Genomic DNA, 22555 nt, shown 5'->3' on the forward strand with positions numbered 1-22555 from the left:
AAAATAAAAAAAATAAAGTTACATACGCTATCTGAATAGAGAGGTCATAAATGGAGATAGTGGAAAATGAAGCAAACTAACCAAACTGTAGTAGAATAAATTATGGTAAAACTAAATATCTAAATTAAAGGTCCTACAGACAACTAGCATAAAAGCTTTTGATTGGTAGGAGATGCTGAAAAAGAAAAGAGCTCAAGAACACAAAATAATAAAGTTGATCATTATGTAAAGCATAGACAGAGTACAAGAGAAAATATGGCGTTCTAATAACAGTTGTATTGCTATCCTCATTAGGAAATGAAATGCATCATGTCTTATTACCTAAACTGTTACACTTGTGCCTCAAAATACCATCATCTTTATAAAAGTCTTCCCTTTGTTCTTTTTAGTGTGAAGGACCAAAATGACGGTGGCTACAAAATAATGCTCCTACAGACCCTAAGCATAAACATCTTTCCTCTAATGCTTCACTTTTAAATGAGTGGGGAAATCCTTCTGAAATGTAACAGCAGCCACAGCAATGGTAGAATAATTTTTTCTTTCCCAGGGGATTTCTGACAGAGATGCAGTTTAATCAGGAAATCAAGAAATTAGAGGAATGCTAGAGAGACTAAAAGCTTTTGTAGAACAGGGAAAAAAAAACCAATAATTTCTGTTGTCCCCAGCCTTCAAGGACAGTAAACCAAGTGAAATGGATTTTTGAAATCATGTAAGGTTTGAGATTTGAATAGTTTGTAAAAACTTATAAGAACTGTATTGTACCTGTTTCCTAAATTTTGCTGTTCTTGCACAAGAATGCCTCCTTCCATCCTTTTTCAGGTACAAGTAAAAATATGAGTATCCTAAAACTTTAGACATAGAATGCTACAGGCACTAAGGTAGAAAGAATAGGATTAGGCATTAATTCGCAATGATTAGGAAAAAAAAACTGATTCAAGTGCACTAGTATAGATGGAAAAGAAAGAAAAAATAAAGTAAAGGGTTTAGGGACTTTTTTGTGGGTTTGGATAAATTTCAGCAGGGAACGGGATTGTAAGTGAGATCTCTTGCTATGTTATTAACTTGTGCAGCTCCAGTTGTGTTGCCAATTGGTACAGATGTTACTGAATTACCAGTAAGCATACCTCTTAGGCACATACAATCAGAAATAGGGGAGAAAACAGCAGATACATAATGCTTCTTACATTTTCCAGCATTTATTATTTATTCTTCTTAGAAAAATTAAGACAGAAAAAAATGAAAAGAATGAGAAGGAGCTTCATAGTCAGCAGTTATGATTTTTGGATAAATCAACTTTCCCTGCAGAGAAGTTTTTGTAACAATAGCAAAATGAAAGCACAATTTAATTCCAATACCAGTATCATATTAGTTCTTGTAGATGAAATAGAACAAAACCTCCATATTTGTTAGAGATTCAATGAACAGGAATTTAGCAAAAACAGGAAACACTCTAGAGAAGGCGTGGAACAGCCTGGCTGTACTGTGAGCTAATGGAAATCTTTAACTTTTATCTCATGCAGGCTGGCAGGGAGGTCAACTGGTCCAATCTCCTGCTCAACGCAAAGTCAATTGGACAACACTACCTGGGGTCTTTTCCAATTAAGTTATGAGTACTGCCAAGGATGGAGATTCCAAAGTCTCTTTGGTCAACATGTTCCAATATTTGACCACCCTCATGGCAAAAACATTAGAATTTCCCATGTTCCAAATTGTTCCCATTGTCCAATTGTGTCTTGTCCTATCAACATATACCTTCAAGAACAGTACAGTTCCATTTTTATCCATACCCTACCAGTAGGTAGTTGTGGAAAGCAACAAGATCTCCCCTTGGCCTTCCTCTGTTCAGTCCTCTGGGCTTAACAAAGCCATTTCTCTCAGCCTCTCTTTATAAGCTATGTACTGCAGTTTTCTGACAATCTTGGTGGCCTTCAGTTGGACTCGCTCCAGTGCGCCAATATCTTTCTTGTACTGGGGAGCCCAAAACTGGATAGAGTACTTCAGATGCAGCCTCACAAGTGCTGAATAAAGGGAAAGGATACCTCCCCTGGACCTCCTGGCCATGCTTCTATTAATACAGCCCAGAATGCAGTTTGCCTTCTTTGCTACAAGCAGACACAACTTCTTGTCCACAAGGACCTCCAGGTCCTTTTCTCCAGAGCTACTTCTTAGCCAGTCAACCCCCAGCCTGTATTGTTGCAGGGGGTTATTCAATCCCACTTCCAATTGCTTTTGATGAACCTCCTGAGGTTCCTGCCAGTCCACTTCCCCAGCTTGTCCACGTCCCTCTGAATAGCAGTATGTTCAGTGTATTGACTGTTCTCCCCAGTTTGGTGCAATCCACAAACTTACTGAGCGTACACTTATCTCACCATCCAGATTGTTAACGAAGACATTAAACACTGATGGTCCCAGTACGGATCCCTAAGGATCAATACTAGCTCCTGACCACCAGCTGCACTTTGCTTTCATAATCACAGCTTTCTGAGCATGACAGTCCAGCCCATTTTCCATCTACCTTATTTGCCACTTAGCCAGCCCATATCTCATCAGTTTGACTCTAAGGATACTAAAGGAGATCATGTTAAATGCTTGCTAAAGTCAAGGTAAACAGCTGCTTTCCTCTTGTCCACGCAGCCAGTCATCTGATCACAGAAAGCAATCAGGTTGGTCAGGCAGGAGTTGACATTGATAAATCTATGCTGGCTGTTTTCGGTCATCTTCTTGGTCCTTTAAGTAAGTGCCATGAAACGGCTTCCAAGAGGATTAGCTCCACTACCTTCCCAGAGACTAAGGTTCAGTTGACTAGCCTGTCATTCCCCAGATCCTCCATTTTCTCCTTCTTGAAGATGGGTGTGACATTTGCCTTTTTCCAGTCATCAGGAGCCTCTTCCAATCATCGTGGCCTTTCAAAGATGAAAGGGAGGCCTCACAATAACATTGGTCTCCTCAGGTGTATCCCAGCTGCTCCCATGGACTTGCATATGTCCAATTGGCTTAAGTGCTCCCCAACTCTGTCTTTGCCTATCATGGGTAATGCTTCATTCTCACACACTGCAAAACAAGGACCTAGAAGGCCAGACGGCTAACCCAATCAGTGAGAACTGAGGTTAAAAAGGCACCAAGTGCCTCAACATTTTCCATGCCCTTTGTTGGTTAGTCCCCTGTCCCACTGAGCATTGGGCCCATATTGCAGATCTGCAGGTGGAGAAGAAGCCTCTCTTCTGCTACCAGAAGTCACAAGTTACCAGCCTTCCTCATCTTCGAGTTTCTGTTTACCTGCCTCTGAATGCAGTGCCTCCCTAGCTCCCCTTCTTTCTATTGCAAGACTTAGGTTCTTGGCTCTGCAGCGTCTCTGAAAAGACCTAGCTGATCCTCTGCCCTCCCTGAAGGTGTGCAGTCTTCTCACCCCTTCCCACAGCTCCTCTATCTGATAACTCCCTGCCCAGGGCACAATATCCCCAGCTCCAGGAAGAGGCACCAGGCACTGCCTGGCAGCCAGGTCAGATGGCAGTATACTCTCTCTCTGGAGTTCTCTCTGCGTTGACACCTCTGATAAGCTACAGACAATTTTTAAAGGCAGTGCCAGAGACCATGCCCTGTGGCATGCCAACTTTTCCTCAATTACCAAAATATCAAGCATTTACAGACAAGGAATTTGTTTATAAACAAGCAAGCTAAAAAGACTTCTAAGCTTAAGAAATTTTAGGGTTATGATAACATATCCAAGAAAAGTAAAAAGCAGTCATTATAAGAGACTTCCTTAACTATTCACATCTGAAAATTAGTATGAACTGTATTTTCATCCAGCTAGTTGAGCAAACTTCTGTCTACATAAGCCTTAAGTCTTATTTTCACACATATTCTGTATGTATTGGAAAACAAAACGACTGAATGAGACTGCAAAGCCTTTATTTTAAAAGTGATAAAACACCGGTTAATGTGATACCTTCTAGAAGCTAGGACAACAAAATATAGTCTGTAAACTCAAAGGAAGCCCTGAAGATCTGTTCTTTTCTATTTGCACACACGTGGTAAATATGATACAATGGGCTGGATGACATTTTAATTTCCAAAACAGGAAGACTACACTATTTCTAGATTAAAATTAAAGTTTAAAGCTCAGATAAAGGAACGTTAATTTGGAACAATACAGATAACACAAGTATATTAGCTGGCTTTTCAGGAGAAACTAATGAAGTATTTCCCCCCATGATCAAGATAATCAGAGTCTTAGCCACAGAAGGTGGTTTTTGTTTCTGATATTTATGAAATAGTCCGTATTTTGTTGACAATATTTAACTTTGATGAAATAACAGCAATAAGAGTGACTAGGCAACACAAAAATAAAGACAAAAGAAATCTATATTTTAATTTAAATAAAGAAATAAAAAGTGTTAATCCTGAGGGGACTAATTCAAGGATAAATTTCTAAGGCATTATAAGAGTTGAGAAAGAAAAAAAAAAATACAGATTTAATCAGAAATCAACTATTTTCTTATTGGTATTTGTCTCCTCTGCTTTCTTAAAAGGCAACAAAACTAGAGTTAAATGCTGAAAGTGTTGTCAAAAGATATTGTTAGGGAATGTTAGATTCTTGGGAGCTCTTACACTTCACCTTAACCAATACATTTACTACATGGAAAGAGTTGTGCTACGCTCAAGTCTTTAAAGGTGTCATTACCAGTGCTCAGTTAAGATATGGATTTATATCTGTTAGGTCTTGGCCTCATGGATGACGAGGTCTGCAAGAAAAAACTAACTTTATAAATCACTTTGAAATTTAAATCTGTTATATGCTGTTTTTCCCTCCAAAATACACTCTGTTTTTCTTATAGATTCATTTCACACCAATCTATGAACAGAGGGCCAGAGTAACCACTGCTTGCTTCTAGAAATGTTAGCAGGCAACTTACCAGATAAAAGCATCAATTTAAAAATTACACTCTTTGATACTGCATTGACTTCATTTTTGGTTCTAAATTTCAGCTACAGTGAGGTTTATGAATATCAACAGCTCCTATGTTTTCTTGAGGTTTGTTAAATTTCTGAATTTGCCTATTTGCTTCTACTTTGGTCTGAAGCTGCATTAACAGCTTCACATAGCTGGTATATTGACAATTGAGTTTTTCTTCAACTGACTAAAATAGCTTGAATTACAAATTTGCCCACAAGTGAAATATCCAAGTTTTTAAGAGTGTTATGTGTTGACTATCCTTCTAAAAGGATACGTTATTCACTGTTGTACAAAATGACCTGAAGCATTGCTATTTTAAATACTCAGTTATATGTTTATACTGTTTAAAAGCTACTTCATAGCTACAGTCACAAAATTTAGGTCCTAAAGTAATAGCAGTGAAGAGCCGAACATAACCAACAAAAAAACTTTTCAATACATAAATAAATAAAATAATCACTTAGCTATTGTACCTCAAGAATAGGGCTCCAGGTGAGAACTGATGAACTCATGAATACCATCCCATTCCTTGAAACTGTTGCTGGAGAAGCATTATCAATATTATGAGGTTCAAAGACTATTTTACAATTTGGTGCCATAGGTATGCGATCTCCATTTGCTAGTGTTAGAGTTCTGTTATCATCTAGGACAGAATTAAGATTCTCAATCCAAATAGCATCAACAGGACCATCAAGAACTATCCAGATATGGTCACCTATAATTCAAAAAAACAGACAAAAAGGCCTATAAAGTTAAGTTTTAATTTCTTTAAATGACAAGTGTCTTCTCTCTTCAATCATATTTTGAACTAAATCTGAATTCATGCTCACAGCTAGAATCTCAGCTCTTAATACAATTACCGTCACTCAACTTCAATTAAGTACTTCATTTTGTCACCTTATCACAATAATTATCCATTGCTCAGTTGGTAAAGTGTCATCAGCATAAGTTATCAGTTTGTAATATTCTGAAATAGTTTTATGTATTCAGACTTCAACTCAATAATAACTTAGGTTTATTTCATCTTATATAAAGTAACATAAAAAGATAGGAAATATTGGTCTATTTAAAACCACCATTCATCTACTTCCAAAGCATTTGAGCCTACATACTAAGATTAAATGAAAGGAACACTTGAAAAATCACTTTATCAAATAGCATGCTCACTTTCATAAATAAAAGAGGTCCATTAGGAACAGATTCTTATTGTTTATTCTCCTGTTTATAAACCTGATCCAGCTTTTTTTTGAAGTTCCCATTTATTACTGGATATGCATCCTAATGCCTGCCTTTGTTTCCTGAGAGAGAATAGCCTTAAATTTACCCACATAGCCATGACCTAGCTAAGTCTTGCTGGCATGTCACAGCCTAGCTATCCCTGTAGTCAGAGGTAGTCCCACTCTCACCTGTGAGCTACCTTCAGAGAGAGTCCTTACTCTCTAGGCCTAGGTGGCTTCCTGTGCTGCTAACCATGAACGAAAAAAGGTTCAGGCTGGGAAACCTTCTCACCCCTATGAGCCAAACAGTTTTATATTTGGAGGTTTTTCATAGCTACACTGCAGACATCTCAGGCAGGAAGAGGCATTACAGACATGTTGCGAGCACTTGACTGAGAGCCATGTGAGCATGCTAATTTATATTTCCCATCAGTGCAGAAAAGAAAAATCAGCAGCTAATGCTGTGCCACATTCTCAAGGGTGCTACAATTCTAAATTTAAACAAAGACAACAAAAATTGAATATAAAAGTATTTTCCATTTTCAGATATCTGCGTCTTTAAAGACTAAAGATTTTGGTCTGAAAATTGATGGTGTAACAAATGTCAAGATTTTCTCTTTTATTTTTTCTTGAGGCCTAAAGGCCTAATGACAAGGCCACATACTGATCTTCAGACAAAACTATCAAGACTTTTCCTTTAATTGACACAGCAGTCTAAGAACATGCCCAGGTCATTTGAAACAGGAACTGTTCACCTCAACAGGAGTACCTAGTGCTATAATACGCATAGGGCTCACAGATACGACATTTAAAGGAGATTCACGCCGTTCTGGAACAGCAACTGGAGAGCAGGTGGAAACCCAAACAGGACCAAAAGTTGTATCATATACCAACACTGGGGGAACTGATTCTGACCTTTCACTTGTCTTCCGTGTAAGGACCTATCACTTCAAAGAGAAGGACCAGCAAACTCAGTGCACCAGTATGCGTTACACTTCAGTTAGAACACAGCATTTAGAACAGAGACTTTATAAAAACAATAGACAAAAGTCCTTAGAGCTATATTCCAATATTTCCATGCTAAAAGAATCTACAAATTGCATTTTCAAGAGATGCCCTATAGTTTGTTTTGTTTTGAGGAGAGTTGTTCTTTGTTATACCTTTTTTGGCTCTCAAAGTTTTTCTCCAGAGTGTTGAAAATATTCCATCTGTCCAATCATTCGTTGCCACATCAAGACGACCAAACATTTGTGATGCAGTTATGGCTTTAGGATTCATTCTCATTTCACGATGTGGCTGTCCACAATCTATGAAGGTAGATCAGCAGTCAGTTTCAGTAATTCTATGTGATAGTTAGAGTACTTTGACAAATTTAGAAACGTAATATTGAAATGTATAGTTCAACCCTCATTTGCTCTTATAAGAGATTATGTGTTTACTTGGAAAATTCATGTCTTTCTATGCATCAACATTTGTTAGTTGAACCATCAAAATTTAAATCAGAACAAAGTTCTGAAAGTTGTGAAGGACAGTTTGCATTTCATGGACTCATCAAGAACTGAAGAAGAGCAAGATGAAATTTATTCAAGGTTTAGTTTAATAATGTGAAGGCTTAATGAACAAGAGAGTCTTAAAACTTTGGTCCGGATGTACTTTTCTAAAACTCAATGATAGAATACCAGACAGATGTTCCACATGATTGACTGACTTTTTTTTTTTCCCCCCTCTGTGCACTTATATACACCTCAGAATAGGCAAAGTAAATGATATTGGCCTAACCCTGTGAAATCTCTTCTTGGGCATCTAAATTCTATCTAGCCATGACTTCATCATATAATCTTTATAATTCATTCATTCATAAAAGCTTGAAAACTCCTACACTGGACATCTTTAGAAAAGCCAAGACTAATATTTAATCAGGAGCTAACAACATGATGAAGAAAACAAACAAGTAGTGCTTATCTTAAAATCTTAATTATGATCAGATTTCATTAGTGTGCAAGAGAGAAGAATGGCAAACTATGAAGTTTTACATTTCACAAGGTTATGCTAGAAGATTAGCTTGACAGATGTACTACAGCTTCCTTGTCTTGGTAGTAGTTCATTTCTCAGTACCAGAGAAATACGAGAAAATAGCCTAATGTAATCATCTGCTCTTGCTGCCTTTTTCTAAATGAAATAGTCATTTATACTAGAAATTGGAGCTTATAGTATTTGTTAAGCACACTAAGTCACTTCCCAGAACAGGCCAGACTGGCTGAACAATTTTTTCAGCAACTATCACTCTCTGGAAAATTGCATAAGCTACCTACCGAAGCTTGTGAAAAGGGATTAGCAAGCTCCTTTCAGAAAAAATGTTTTTCTCCAACAAATATAAGCTGTTTGACCGTATCAAACTAAGAGAAGTGCTTCTACTAATGTTTTTGTTTAGAAGTACAGATGATAAAAACGCACGTTTGTACAGTGCTCAGCTAGGATACAAAATACACCGGAAAACTTTGTCACTGCCTAAACCAGAAACTATTTCCTAGGAGCAATAAATGACAGGAGAAACAGTTATTTTCTACTGCAGATAAAGACCTTGTCTTGTGAATTATGTTCAAAAAGACGTAAGTACTTATGATGAGGAATGCTTTCAGCATTACCGTAGCTGAACCTATGAAATGGTTTAACCATTTGAATCTGCTGCCTACCCAAACTGAACTCTGCTTTCTCAATATTTCTAGAATAAAAATTTCTGATGCAAGTATCAGAACACGGAAAATAGGACATGTATTATACATTCTCTTTCTCTGAGGCTGTAAATGTCAAACATTTTTGTGGTTTCGATTTTTTGGAATGGAAAAGCTTCTAAAAGATACTATCATAACAGAATTTAGTATCACAATACACTGATACTCATTCTTCCAGTAATTTATCTTTGCAGTGAAGTAATTGCTGCTTTCTGTGAAGAAACACAGCAGAATTCTGTAACACTTTATAACATAAATGCTCACATACCTGTCATGGCTTTCATCAAAGTGTGGATGCAAACAGTTTTTCCTGCACCACTAGGCCCTAGTGTCATCAATCCATGTCTTACTTGCTGGGTTTCAAAAAGCTGGATAACTTTCAGTTTCCAAGGAGGGTGACAAACAAGGCCAGCTTCCTCCACCTACAGAGAGTGACAGAAGCCCAAATCATCACTACTTTTGTGCACGAGATATTTTGATATTTTAGTCAAAATCTATCATTAGCAAAAGACTACACTCTCTGTAAAGGTTCTGCGTATATAAGAAAACTATTTGGAAATATTAAAATAATAGCTATTTTCTATTCAAATTTGAATTCAGGCCAATAACGATCACTTTTTTCCTACCGTCCTTTTTTTAAGGGTTAAAACCTCATTTTAAGAACAAGTTAAGAATTTTAGAAATGCTCTTGCTAGTAATTTCTTTCATAGCCACACAAAGTTTTAAATTACTTCTGAGAATTATTGTCTTTTCTTATTATTGTTATTATTATTATGACATATATTTCTAATGATAAAGTTCCTTAAATGCCTGCAATAGCAGGAGTTCTTCTGTAAAATATTTTGTTAAGTATTGCTCAGTGTACAGACCTTTGAGTAACTTAATAACTCCTTTTTGAGAAAAAATATGATATCTTAAATCAAGTATTACAAGAGGAAACATTCTACTTTTCACTAGTTACTAGCTTAAAGAAGCTATCTCACTATAATAATATTGCTATTGCTTCTGAAAGTGACTCAGCTGGAAGTGAATAAAAAAAGTCTTTAGCTAGTAGAGAAATGCTAGAACTATTTCTTAAGAATTCAGAGCACACTACATGTATTTGATTGAGACTAAAGATTTTCTAAAAACTCAAAATCATGTTATCAAAGTGAAACTCAAAATAATTCCATTTTGAAAAAAATGCTCCAAATAAAATCTCAGAAAACTTTATCAATAAAGAGTGCTAACTTTTTATTAATAAAATAAAACTCAAGTTTGATCATTAGAATCATATCAGTAGAATCAGGAAGTGGATCTATTTTAGGAAAATACCTTCACTAAATTTTTAAACTCGATATTCCTGCCATTGTGACTCTATTAAATAGCCTATCAGAAATCAACAGCAGGTTTTTGAAACCAGAGGAATGTCATAAAACATATATATTGTTCTTCTGCGACATCAAATACTAAAAACAAAATCTGTTGCTGTACTGTAGTGGTAGGCTAGCACTACCATTTGCCAAATTACTCACATATCAAACCTCATGTCAGCTCGACTTATTTATCCCACTCCGCAAGGAAGCCACGAACAGAAGGCAGCACAAAAAATTCAAGCAATCCCAAGACATGCTGCCACCAGCTCTTCATCACAATGCAGAATGTTGCTGAAGCAACAGAGTTTGCAAAGTACAGTAAAGATATCGGCTACAACATTTTCAGGAGGCTAAAACTCTTTCCTCCTCCTTTTTCTTCTCTTCTTTTTCTTTCTTTCTTCACATAAAACAAGATGGTCACATTAGCTATTCTTCACCCTAATCCAGTGCCATCAGTGCAGACCTGTGTTTTCTTAACAGTTTTTAACACACACATAGATTCTCTGATCATCTGTAGACTAAATATTTCTCTTATCCAAAAGACATATGTTCAGAAGCAGCACAGAGATGTTCTTAAAAGGTCCAACCCGTTAAGAGTTCTACATATAAACATAGAAAAGCAGTTTGATTCAAGTAATGACTGTTTCTTCATGATCTTTTACCAACAATTCCTATCTCCCTTCCTTAATAAAAATAGTCCTCTTGAACATGATTGCATCCTAAACTGAAACATTATATCTCTGAAAACAGCAGAAATCTATTCAACAAATTCTTGATCCACACTCAAGAGGCAAGCAAAATTTGGTCTACTACTTCCAGTTTCTCCAGGGCTTTTTTAGCGATATGAGAAATAAAGATACTAGTCGTTAAGTAAAATACCAAAATTCAAAACAGTCCATCATAAAAACAACACCATGAGATCCTCAGATCTGAAGTTTTGATTAGTTTTGCTCTACATAACACAAAGCCATTAAAAAAAAGAAAGAAAGAAAGAAAGAAAAAAATCAAAAGTAGCTAAAGCTGTTTAAGTCTTCAACACTGCTGCAGCATGGGCTGTCATTACACTACACATAAAGATAAGTGATAGGAGACTTAATGGTTGTTTCTAAAAGGGTTGACACTATGTCTGGCTTCACAGAAGACCAACAGTGGAGCTATATTATGAAACAAACACTTCTTTTAATTTACTATGAAATAACATTTTGAAGCATGAGATTCAAGTTCCTTATAGTTTCTCCTAATGGAAGCTTAATTTACACAAGCCCTTTTTTAACTTCAGCTGTATAAATTACAGAAGACAAAACAGTTTTATACATATTACCTGATGATTCAGATCTTTCTTGCTAGGGAAGCCATAAACACAAGTAAATAAAAAACCCATGTACTCAAAATTCTATTTTTCACCTTCTTTTTGCTGATATTTTTCAAGCTTTTTATTTCTCTGTTTAGCTATTACATAACTATCTGAGGAATTATTCAGAAGTGGAGAAAAAAAAACTAAAGAACAGTCTAAAACAGAGCAGACCATCTGAATGTACACACCTCCTTAACCCTCTGTTAACCCTCTACATCCACTAACATTCTTAAGTCAGCCATACTGAAATGATCTAGTGGAAACTGAACGCAGGAAATGATGTTTTAGGAAAACCTTCTCAAACTCATGTTTTGTTAGTTTTTATACAACTATTAAATCCTGGATCACTGAAGGTGAACGTATATTCATGCATTCTTCAAATTAGTCACCACAAGACACCCACAAGGAAGCCACAAATTACCATAACCAGCAGTTCAGGAATATCCTTGAGAATGAGGCTAATAACAACATGCCAGTGGTAGCAACTTAGGACAAATCATATTTTTCCTCTAAACAGTAAAATGTATCAATTTTATAGATATGACATAAATATTTTTCTTAGATGTCTCATTGTGCTTGTTATGGCACAACAGTATAGATCAAGGAAGGCATTACCTGTTTGTCAATGGCAGCTTCTAGTTCAGGATAGCCTACTTTATCAAGTTGGATACCTGGAAACAGATCTTCAATTAGACTCAGAAATAAAGGTTCATCTTCATCAATCTAGAGAAAATTAAAAAACAAACAAAAACACACAGATTAAAACTTATTTATCTTAGCACCTTAAAAGAAAGACTTTAACTCTTATAAGCCTAAAAAAATATCCAAAGACATCAGAAACAATCTATGCTAACTTTCTAGGTGCTAAACACTCTAGCAGGATTCAGCAGAAGGATATCATGTGTTGCTTACAATAATCAATGTTATTGAAAATAAACCACCAACATATAGATGGAATTTACTAACGTAGATTTTATCAATGAAATTCGTAAAAATAGTAAGTTACTTGTCCAAGGTGCATAAAAGAGAATAAAGAAGGTGAAGTGTCACAGGAGTAGAAAAGGTTTTGTCAGCCATTGAAGACCTATGAGATGTTACTCATTACTAGAAATAATAGCAAATTATTCTAAAAGAGTGTCAAAATATACCAAGCAGAAAAACTTTAGGTCAAAACTTCCAAAGGCAAGACACTACTACACAGACTTCTACTTGGTCACTTACTTCTATTGGCAGCAGGAGAAATACGTAAAAAAAATTCTGAACACAAAAGGCCATCAGGACAACAAAACCAATTTATGTGTAAAGGATGCACCCAGCCTTCAACTGATCACAGAATGGTTGAGGTTGGAAGGGACCTCGGGAGATCATCTAGTCCAACCCCCCTGCTCAAGCAGGGTCACCTAGAGCATATTGCCCAGGATCACGTCCAGACGGGTTTTGAATATCTCCAGCGAAGGAGACTCCACCACCTCTCTGGGCAACCTGTTCCAGTGCTCTGTCACCCTCACAGGAAAGAAGTTTTTCCTCAGGTTCAGATGGAACTCCCTGTGGTTCAGTTTCTGCCTGTTGCCTCTTGTCCTGTCCCTGGGCACCACGGAGAAGAGGCTGGCCTCATCCTCTCGACACCCCCTCTTCAGATACTTGTACACATTGATGAGATCGCCTCTCAGTCTTCTCTTCTCCAGGCTGAACAGGCCCAGCTCCCGCAGCCTTTCTTCCTAGGAGAGATGCTCCAGGCCCCTCATCCTCTTTGTAGCCCTCCGCTGGACTCTCTCCAGTAGGGCCATGTCTCTCTTGTACTGGGGAGCCCAGAACTGGACACAGTATTTGAGGTGAGGCCTCCTCAGGGCTGAGGAGAGGGTCAGGATCACCTCCCTCCACCTGCTGGCAACACTCTGCCTCATGCACCCCAGGATCCCCTTGGCCTTCTTGGCCACAAGGGCACACTGCTGGCTCATGCTTCACTTGTTGTCCACCAGCACTCCCGGGCCCTTCTCGGCAGAGCTGCTTTCCAGCAGGTCAGCCCCCAGCCTGTCCTGGTGCCTGGGGTTCTTCCTGCCTAGGGGCAGGACCCTGCACTTGCCTTTGTTGAACTTCAGGAGGTTCCTCTCCGCCCACCTCTCCAGCCTGTCCAGGTCCCTCGGAATGGCAGCACAGCCCTCTGGGGTATCAGCCACTCCCCCCAGTGTAGTATCATCAGCAAACTTGCTGAGGGTGCACTCTGTCCCTTCCTCCAGGTCATTGACGAATACATTGAACAAGGCTGGACCCAGCACTGACCCCTGGGGGACACCACTAGCTACAGGCCTCCAACTCGACTCTGTGCCACTGACCACAACCCTCTGAGCTCGGCCATCCAGCCAGTTCTCCATCCACCTCACCGTCCACTCACCTAGCCCACGCTTCCTGAGTTTACCTAGGAGGATGTGATGGGAGAGAGTGTCCAAAGCCTTGCGGAAGTCCAGGTAGACAACATCCCCTGCTCTGCTCTCACCTACCCAGCCAGTCATTCCACCAGAGAAGGCTATCAGGTTGGTCAAGCATGATTTCCCTTTGGTGAATCCACGCTGACTGCTCCTGATCACCTTCTTGTCCTCCACATGCTTAGCGATGACCTCCAGGAGGAGCTGTTCCATCACCTTTGCAGGGATGGAGGGGAGGCTGGCAGGCCTGGAGTTTCCTGGCTCCTCCTCCTTGCCCTTTTGGAAGACTGGGGTGACATTGGCTTTCTTCCAGTCCTCAGGCACCTCTCCTGATCTCCAGGACCTTGCCAAGATGATGGAGAGTGGCCTAGCCATAACATCCGCCAGCTCCCTCAGCACTTGTGAGTGCATCCCATCGGGGCCCATGGATTTGTGGATGTCAAGTTTGGACAAAAGATCTCTAACCCGATCCTCCTCGCCCGAGGCAGAGTCTTCCTTTCTGCAGCCTTCCTCTCTTGTCCCCAGGGTCTGGAATTCCTGAGGACTGGCCTTAGCAGTGAAGGCTGAAGCAAAGGCGGCATTCAAGAACTCTGCCTTCTCTAGATCCTTTGTCACCAGGGCACCCGCCCCATTCAGCAGCGGGCCCACATTTTCCCTACTCTGTCTTCCTTTTGCTACTGATGCATCTGAAGAAGCCCTTCTTGTTGTCCTTGACATCCCTTGCCAGATTTACTTCCAAACGGGCCTTAGCCTTCCTTGTCACATCCCTGCACACTCTGACAACGGCCCTGTATTCCTCCCAAGTGGCCTGTCCCCTTTTCCACATTCTGTAGACTTCCTTATTCTGTGGGAGTTTTGCCAGGAGTTCCTTGCTCATCCATGCAGGTCTCCTGCCCGCTTTGCTGGATTTCTTACTCAGGGGGATGCACCCATCTTGAGCCTGGAGGAGGTGATGCTTGAATATTAACCAGCTTTCTTGGACCCCTCTTAACAGATCATCTTATCAGATTTAAATTTTGTTTCCAAAATGCATGTGGCTCCAAAGCAGTGAAATTCATTTATCAGGTCCTTGGAACTTACCAGTTTAGACAGGTTCATGTCTCTCAGCACACGCAAGACTATGGTAGATTCAGTATCTGTAGGATTTGCTCTTTTTGCTGCTCCTAATGTGCGCAATACTGACAATATATTCCGCAAGCCAAAATCATAATGCACCTAGGCAACATATAAAGTTTGAAAAAAATAAATTCCCCTAGTTAATAGGGATCAAACAGTTCATATGTATCATTCAAAGTATGGATATGTATGAGTACATGTGGCCCAAATATCTCCAAACATCCAGCACCCGGCCTTTGGCTATATCACCATGGGCAACTTAATTCCTCTGCCATTTATTAAACTCTAAGGTGTGACAGGAACAAGAAATGTAGTAAGGTAGGTTTAGATTCAAGTCTCTGAGCCAAGATGATGTCCCCAAGGACTATTAAGAAATGAGCTATTTCAAATTCACTGGGCACCTTGGAAACTAACTTTATTTGAGAAACACCTGAACAAACCGAACGCCTCTCAACCCACTCTATAGGAGAAATTTGTAAGCCCTTTATTTGCCGTAGTCATCACCACTCACTACAGCGAAATTTTAATAGTAAGCAATCTTTTGAATGACATTCCCATCCGTGTACACATAACCTGTAACAGGAATTCGTCCTCCAAGACAGCATACAGCTGCACTGCTAGATTATAAGCATTATTTAACTTACCTGGTAACATGAAGTTGCCCATTTTCTCCACAAAGATATTAATAACTCGTGCGGTCACACATGCCCTTTCTTTAAGATAACCTTTCCTCATATGAAAATAATCACCTGCTTTGACAGTTGTTCTTCACACAGCTTGTACAGCGTGAAGAATTTTCTTGCCAATATAACATTAGCAATGAAACCACAACTAGCCAATTTGACACGAATTATGATTTGACGATCAGGAACCATCATGGCCACTGAACGGAAGTTGATCTTCAAGTTTTCAGGAAGTTCTTGCCGTCCAGCATATCCTGGATTCTAGAGAGAAGAACAAGTTTGAAAATTGACTGCACCTTGCACAAACAAAGAATCAGCAACAGAACATATAATCCGGATCAGTTAAAAATAGCTGTTACTTTAATCACTCATAAAAATGAAATGCTAGGCATATTTACCATCACATTTCTAAAGTAATATCCGCAACATTTTAGCATTTTTTACTTCCAAGAGTTATGAACATTGTTATACCTGAACTGTTTAGATCTAGATTTTGTCTGTCATAACAGACCAGTTTTGAACTGGCTACTTCTACTTGAATATGCTCATTTTTCTGTACAAATAGCAACAAATATGCTTTGGGAAGCACAATATATTTTCAGGTACACAAAAGGAATCTGACATTGAGATAACAACTTGTCTTTACTGTGCTGGTTTCTGTAGCAAACTGAGTTATTTATAAATTGCAGACACTTGATGTCACTGAAACAAGACCCTGTAAACTGTCTTTGAAATCGTGTTCATTTCTCAAACTGTCAATAAGTTCTGCATGTTCGGTGAATTCAGAGTTCACGAGTACTTTTTCAATATACCAGATTAGAAATTATTATCGCACAATCATCGCTGGCATATCAGATACCCGCTGAGTACCCACCATAGTAAGAAAGATGCCAAATTCAGGGTTGATTTCCACATTATCTCCGTCAGTAAAAATAAAGCTTTTTTTATGTTCCTTCTTACATGTCAACACAATTGCAATTTGCTGTGCAGCTACTGATAGTACTGGTAAATCAATACGATTGAACTCATCAAAGCAACCCCAGGAGCCAGACTGAGCAAGACCTTCAAAGAGAAAAGCAATGAAGCATCTGATCATTAAGTTGTTAGCCCTTTTTTGGTGCAATTCATCAGCCAAAAATCACATTCATCTGCCTCAAGAAAAAAAACATTCCTTTTGGCGGGTTGGGAAAGGGACAAGGAGAGGAGTTTAATTCTTTTCCAAATAAGAATGTACAAAGTTCCAAAAGTCCTCAGGCTTGCTGTCTAGGTCACTATATCCCTAAATCTCTGCTCCTTTGTTCTGTATCTTGGATGTTTTTCCTGTTCCTCCTTACCCCGCAAAAATTCCTCCTATAAACCTCCATAAATGAATTTAAGCAAAACCCCTACCCTATTATTTTAGTTATTTAGTTCCACAAGAAAATTCAGGAAGAATTTAAGTCTATGAAATTAACTAGTTGTGAACAGCTTATTTCGCAGATGAGCATGAACAGTGAAACTGCTTTCATCTGGAAAGAGGTTAAGGGTCCAGTCTTTCTCAGATTTCTTTTGGGGGGGGGGGGGAGAGAAGAGGTGGGGAGGAAATCACAGTTTACAGTTATTTGTAAAAATATAAGACTTTAAAAGCTAAACAGCAAAGGACTCATTTGCCATCATTAACAGGTATCAGTTTCTAATGCCTAAAAATAATTGTCATCTCCATGTAAATACAGAGAACTGTGCCAATTATAATTTTTAAATACAGATACACTGCCTTTCAGGCACTTCCTTCAACCAATAAAAATATTGATATTTGTAAGGAGTTACAATACAGAAACCACATCCAAGACATTCCACCAGTTCAGCAATAAGTTTCACAGCTTTTTCATTTCATATTGGCAGTCCTCCTTGATTAATTTAAGGGTATCTATTAGCCTTGTAAACTGCCTTATACTTTTAGTCATTTTTATTTCCTGGAGACAGGGTTGCAATGGTATTTTATGTTATTGATAAGATATTAATTAACTGCATTCATTAAAAGGCTAAAAAGCAGCTGCTGCTTCTGTGTTGATCTTGTTTTACAAAGATGTTCTCAGATTTCACGTAGGCTACGTCTTACCTTTGAAGATCCTCCCAAGTCCTCGGAAATCCATCTGGTCTGAACAGTTGAAGACCACTACATATTTTCCAAGGCACCGTCCCATGTCTTTGATAGTTTCCGTTTTTCCAGTTCCTGCAGGTCCTGTGGGAGCTCCACCCATGTTCATGCCTAAAGCTTGAGCTAAAGTGATGTAACATCTAAAAGGCAACAGGGTATCATGACTTAACGGGCTACAGTGCAGTTTTCTGTATATGCCAGATGTCCTTACCGAAAATTGTTTGACATGAAGAAGGCCTGATTTAAGGATGTCAGGAAACTATTGAAATAACATGTCTCTAATTACAATTTAAATCAGTCAGAAGGAAAACCCTTCACTCAGTCCCTGATGTGGGTAACGCTAAGGCTCATGTCCTCATACACAAAGCAGAGGAACAGATAATCTTCAATAATCAACAACCTGAACAATCACAAGACAGGAGGAAAGCAGATTGAGACCCTGCTTAGCCTAGTTTGGTTAGATTAGTTCTTAAATTACTGTTAACTACAATATCTCTGAGCTACATAACACTGTGGAGTACAACTCTGAAACATAGCGCTCTCTGCTTTCTTTATTTCCACCTTTAAAATTTGATCATATAGTGCACTCCATTTTCATAACTGAAACTTCTGTACAATGCTGTAAACCATCAGCTATCAATTTATCTAAAGAAAAATTCTAGAATTTGCTATAGGGAATAGCAAAAAAATAGATATATTCTTAAAATGCCTTATTTTGTCACTGATAGCTTATAAAGTATTCTTCTTGTTATTACTACAGTTAGGCAGATAGACCTACTAAAATAGGATTATAATTACTTCCACATCCTTCTAGAAAAAAGACCTTTAATCCATTGCAGCTGAATATAATTATTGTTTTTCCTCTCTAATCTTCCTTAGCTCTCCCTTGCAAACAGATATCTCTCTGTACGATGTACCTCATTGTCAGGTATATTAGGTCTTATAAATGAGGATCATGTTCACATATGTCTTGTACATGAGGAACATAATTATATGGCAGAAATGAAGTTGTTTGGAAGTTATTCCATATCATAAGGCACAGAAACAAAAATATTCATGAATCCCACTTGAAATCATTGACTCTAATAAGACACAGAAGGATAAGCTCTGCAGAGATCTATTTTGCATCCAACAAGGTTGACTTAACTGAGCTCTAAAAGCCTAGATTTGGGATCAAAGAGTAAAGGAATAAAAACAGTCTTTGTCACCTGTCTGTAAGTGGTGTTATGACAAGCCTGTCAGTACAGCCCAAGAATTCATTCTGGTACGTGAAACTCACATCAGTGATATTAATCATCATTTTATCAGCGTCGTCATTAAAATAAAATCTACACTGTTTCAGCCACTCAAAGTCTGTAGGGCTCTTGATATGCATGCAACACTAAGAAAAGAGGGGGAAAAATAAAATAATAATAGTAACAAACAGTCTATCACCCCCAAACAAAATTCTTTAAGTCTAGTTAATATTAGAACTTCCATTTCTTTTAACTATCGTTTTGAGTTTTACTTTCAAGCAGGAAGAACGTAATATGATATTTTATCTTAAACAAAAATGGCATGAGAATAGGACGACCCTGCACACAAACTAGGAGAAAAGGTATTTTAACAGAGTGCCATGGTGCACAGATACTAGTTAAGAAGTTGAACAGAGATGGGAGAAATTCAGGGTAGCTGAGTTTTAAAACTTCTATTTAAAAAGAGGCCCCGCAAGCTGTACGTAAAAGAGAGGCTTGTGAGACTTTGCAGAAGTACTAGGAAAGAGGATTTTTACTAGTAAGAACTGGCCCTAGAAGAGCTAGGTATGCCTGCCTATCAGCAGCGGGTTAAAATTTTCTTGAGCAGCTTAATTTCAGAATCAGGTCCAGAGCTTCCTATGTGTAAAAAAAAAAAAAGTGTGCTAGTTGTTAACTGTGATTGCTTAGGTAGCAAATGCCTACATTTTCCTAATTTTAGTATCCTGTGGTAGCATGATAAGGTGTGAAGTGAATAAGTAAATACCTAAGTAATAATTAGGCATGCTATTGAAACTGGAATAGAGGTCATAGCAGCTGCAGACAACTGCAAGCTTTATCCTGTACTATAACACTACATTTATTCTATTTTTGCCGTGAGACTCACAGTTTAGTCCTTGGAAAGCACTATTACTTGCAACACATAATACATGAGGGAAAAAAAGGTCCCTAACTGTTCATGCAGAGGCATCTAACTTAAATAGGTCAACAGAAGGCATTACAAAATTATTCTAGTGCTGTGGGGCAAAAAAGAAACAAAGAAACACCGAATTACTTAAAGAGAAGTTATGACACTGTTTGCAATAAGCTTTTCTATAATATTCCTAGTCACATAATCATTATAGTCCTGAAATTAAATGTTTTGTTTAAGAGAGAGGAGTTCATAGGTTATAGCAACATTTTCATCATGTCTCTTCACACTGTTTTAAGTGACTACCACTTCATAATCCATTTTGAAATTTTCAGCACTTACCAGACCATCAAAGATGTCCCTCTGATGCACATGGATAGTGATTAATGTCTCATATTTAACTCGTTCCACTGAATTAAGGTCTTTTGCTGTCACATCTATCAGCATGTTGAGTAGATCAAGGAAAAATTGGTTTGTCTTTTGCATAATTTTTTTATCATACCTAGCATTAGTCAAAGCTTCTTCTGAGTCTCGTGTCCAAATCATCTGAATCCCCAATAATCCAACCTGAGGAAACAAGAAATAGCATGCTTCAAAATACTGTCTCTTTCATCTAGGATGTACGTTCACAGACATGGAAAACCTGAAGAAGTGGTTCTAGCAGAATTTGCATAGAATAATTTTTTTGTTCATCCATACAGTCAGTCAGCCCACACACTTATTTTGTGTCCCAATCACATTCATAAATACATAGTTAAGTCCAAACGTTGGTCTTACAGGTGCTGCCTCTGAGGCACTGCTGATACAACTGTTCAATATGGTTTACATCATAATATAGAATTAAGAACCAATTAGTGAATAATTAATGCTTCAATTCAGAATCCTTTTTTTTTTTAAATAATTCATAAACTCTTTATTTCCTCTCCAACAACATTCCTGATCACAAGTGAAGAAATTTCTAGTAAGAAAATAATTTCCCCGCAGTACTACTTCCCCCACTCCAAACTTTTAGTGATATACTTTGCCTGAATACATAAACGAACAGATACAATGCTACTGCTTTTCCTTCAACAATCAGGTATTAAGCTTGTAAAGAAATAGTGTTAAGTCTGTTGCAATAATTTATTGCATTTAGCATTTTTTGCACAAGAGCTTCAAGATAAGTTTTGATCTTTTGGTTTCAGATATGTAAAGTGGAACTTAAAAGATTGCAATGATTAAGATAAAATTGTCAGTTTTGTATTTATAACAATGGTTGCAATTTTAATTGCAAAGACAAGAAAATCCCATTGATACGTTATACGTTGGTGAGTAATTCTTCATTAATGTAATAATTATTTTACCTGAGCTGGGAAAGTAGAAAGAAATTCAGTCAACTGGAAGTCAGTTTCCTGGATGTTCGTGGCTGCCTGGCAAATAATATAATGCAGTGATGACTGGGATTCCTTCAATAGAGAATTGAGCCAAACTTCCACGTTACCTTCAGCCATTACAGCTCTACTCAGCTCTATAGTTTCACCTTCTCGTGAGCTAATTGACAATATACGATCATATATCTAATAAACACAAAGAACAGTTTGTGATTTAAAGATTTATCATTGCAGTGATAAATTGTCATTTCTCTACCACAACTGTGTGATCTTCCTGTCATCATTCCATTAAGTTCTTTTATGTAACTAATAAACGATACCAATCTGCTAAACAAGACATAATATCAATTAAATCATTACTCTTGGTGTCCAGAAAGGCTTTAAAAAGCTAGTGTCATCTGAGCAGGTAAACAAACCCCAGTACACTGAAAATTCTTAAATTTCACCTCAATTTCAGCGGTCGTATCCACTGTGTAGTGACAATAAAGGACAGCTTTCCCCATTAGTGGCAGCTTAATGTTCTAACAAAAGTTATAGCATTAAAAACTAAAAAGAGTGGAAACACAAAAGTTAAGGAATATGGTCAAGCAAAGGAATTTCAAAGGCATGAGGAGGTAGATAGTGTCTAAAAAAACATCTGTATATACATAGAAAACTTCTTTGTTGCAACCTATTCTTGTCGTAAAGGATATAACAAAATTGTTCTTCAAACAACTCATTTGAAAAAGTATTAAGGATGACTCAGAAATGGATGAGGGACGAGATGCTTCATTTTTTTCTTACAATTAAAAAAAAAGGATGACTACATACAAATATAAGCAATCTGAACATACAAATAAGTTCATAAAAAATAAGAAGCTCATTTGAGAGGACACTAGCCTATATTAAGCCACAAAATTCCGTTTTTTTTTTTCTCCTGAAACCCAAGCACTGGTGCAAATTTTTAGTTTGTTTTGCTATTCTTCATAAAGTTTTCCTATTAAGCAAATGAGGATATGAAATCATATTTTACAGAAGGAAAACCTACACAGCATCAAGTAAGAGATGAGCTTTGTAAAACCTTTAAATGTCC

The 22555-nt window shown here is 37.8% G+C and overlaps 1 protein-coding gene across 2 annotated transcripts in view; it reads right to left on the reverse strand.

Moving 5' to 3' along the window:
- DNAH5 (dynein axonemal heavy chain 5) overlaps window positions 1-22555 on the reverse strand; it is a 173924-nt gene that overhangs the window by 69204 nt on the left and 82165 nt on the right. For both annotated transcript variants that reach the window (XM_068931426.1, XM_068931427.1), the window contains exons 33-43: window positions 21457-21669; window positions 20456-20680; window positions 19180-19352; window positions 17933-18111; window positions 16709-16896; window positions 15901-16095; window positions 15116-15250; window positions 12228-12335; window positions 9172-9325; window positions 7332-7478; window positions 5428-5669 (exon numbers count right to left, since the gene is read on the reverse strand). In XM_068931426.1, coding sequence (XP_068787527.1) covers window positions 5428-5669; window positions 7332-7478; window positions 9172-9325; window positions 12228-12335; window positions 15116-15250; window positions 15901-16095; window positions 16709-16896; window positions 17933-18111; window positions 19180-19352; window positions 20456-20680; window positions 21457-21669 — 1959 coding nt within the window. The remainder of the gene's footprint in view (window positions 1-5427; window positions 5670-7331; window positions 7479-9171; window positions 9326-12227; window positions 12336-15115; window positions 15251-15900; window positions 16096-16708; window positions 16897-17932; window positions 18112-19179; window positions 19353-20455; window positions 20681-21456; window positions 21670-22555) is intronic.

Source organism: Struthio camelus, chromosome 2 (genome assembly GCF_040807025.1).
Source record: "Struthio camelus isolate bStrCam1 chromosome 2, bStrCam1.hap1, whole genome shotgun sequence".
NCBI classification, from domain to species: Eukaryota; Metazoa; Chordata; class Aves; order Struthioniformes; family Struthionidae; genus Struthio; species Struthio camelus.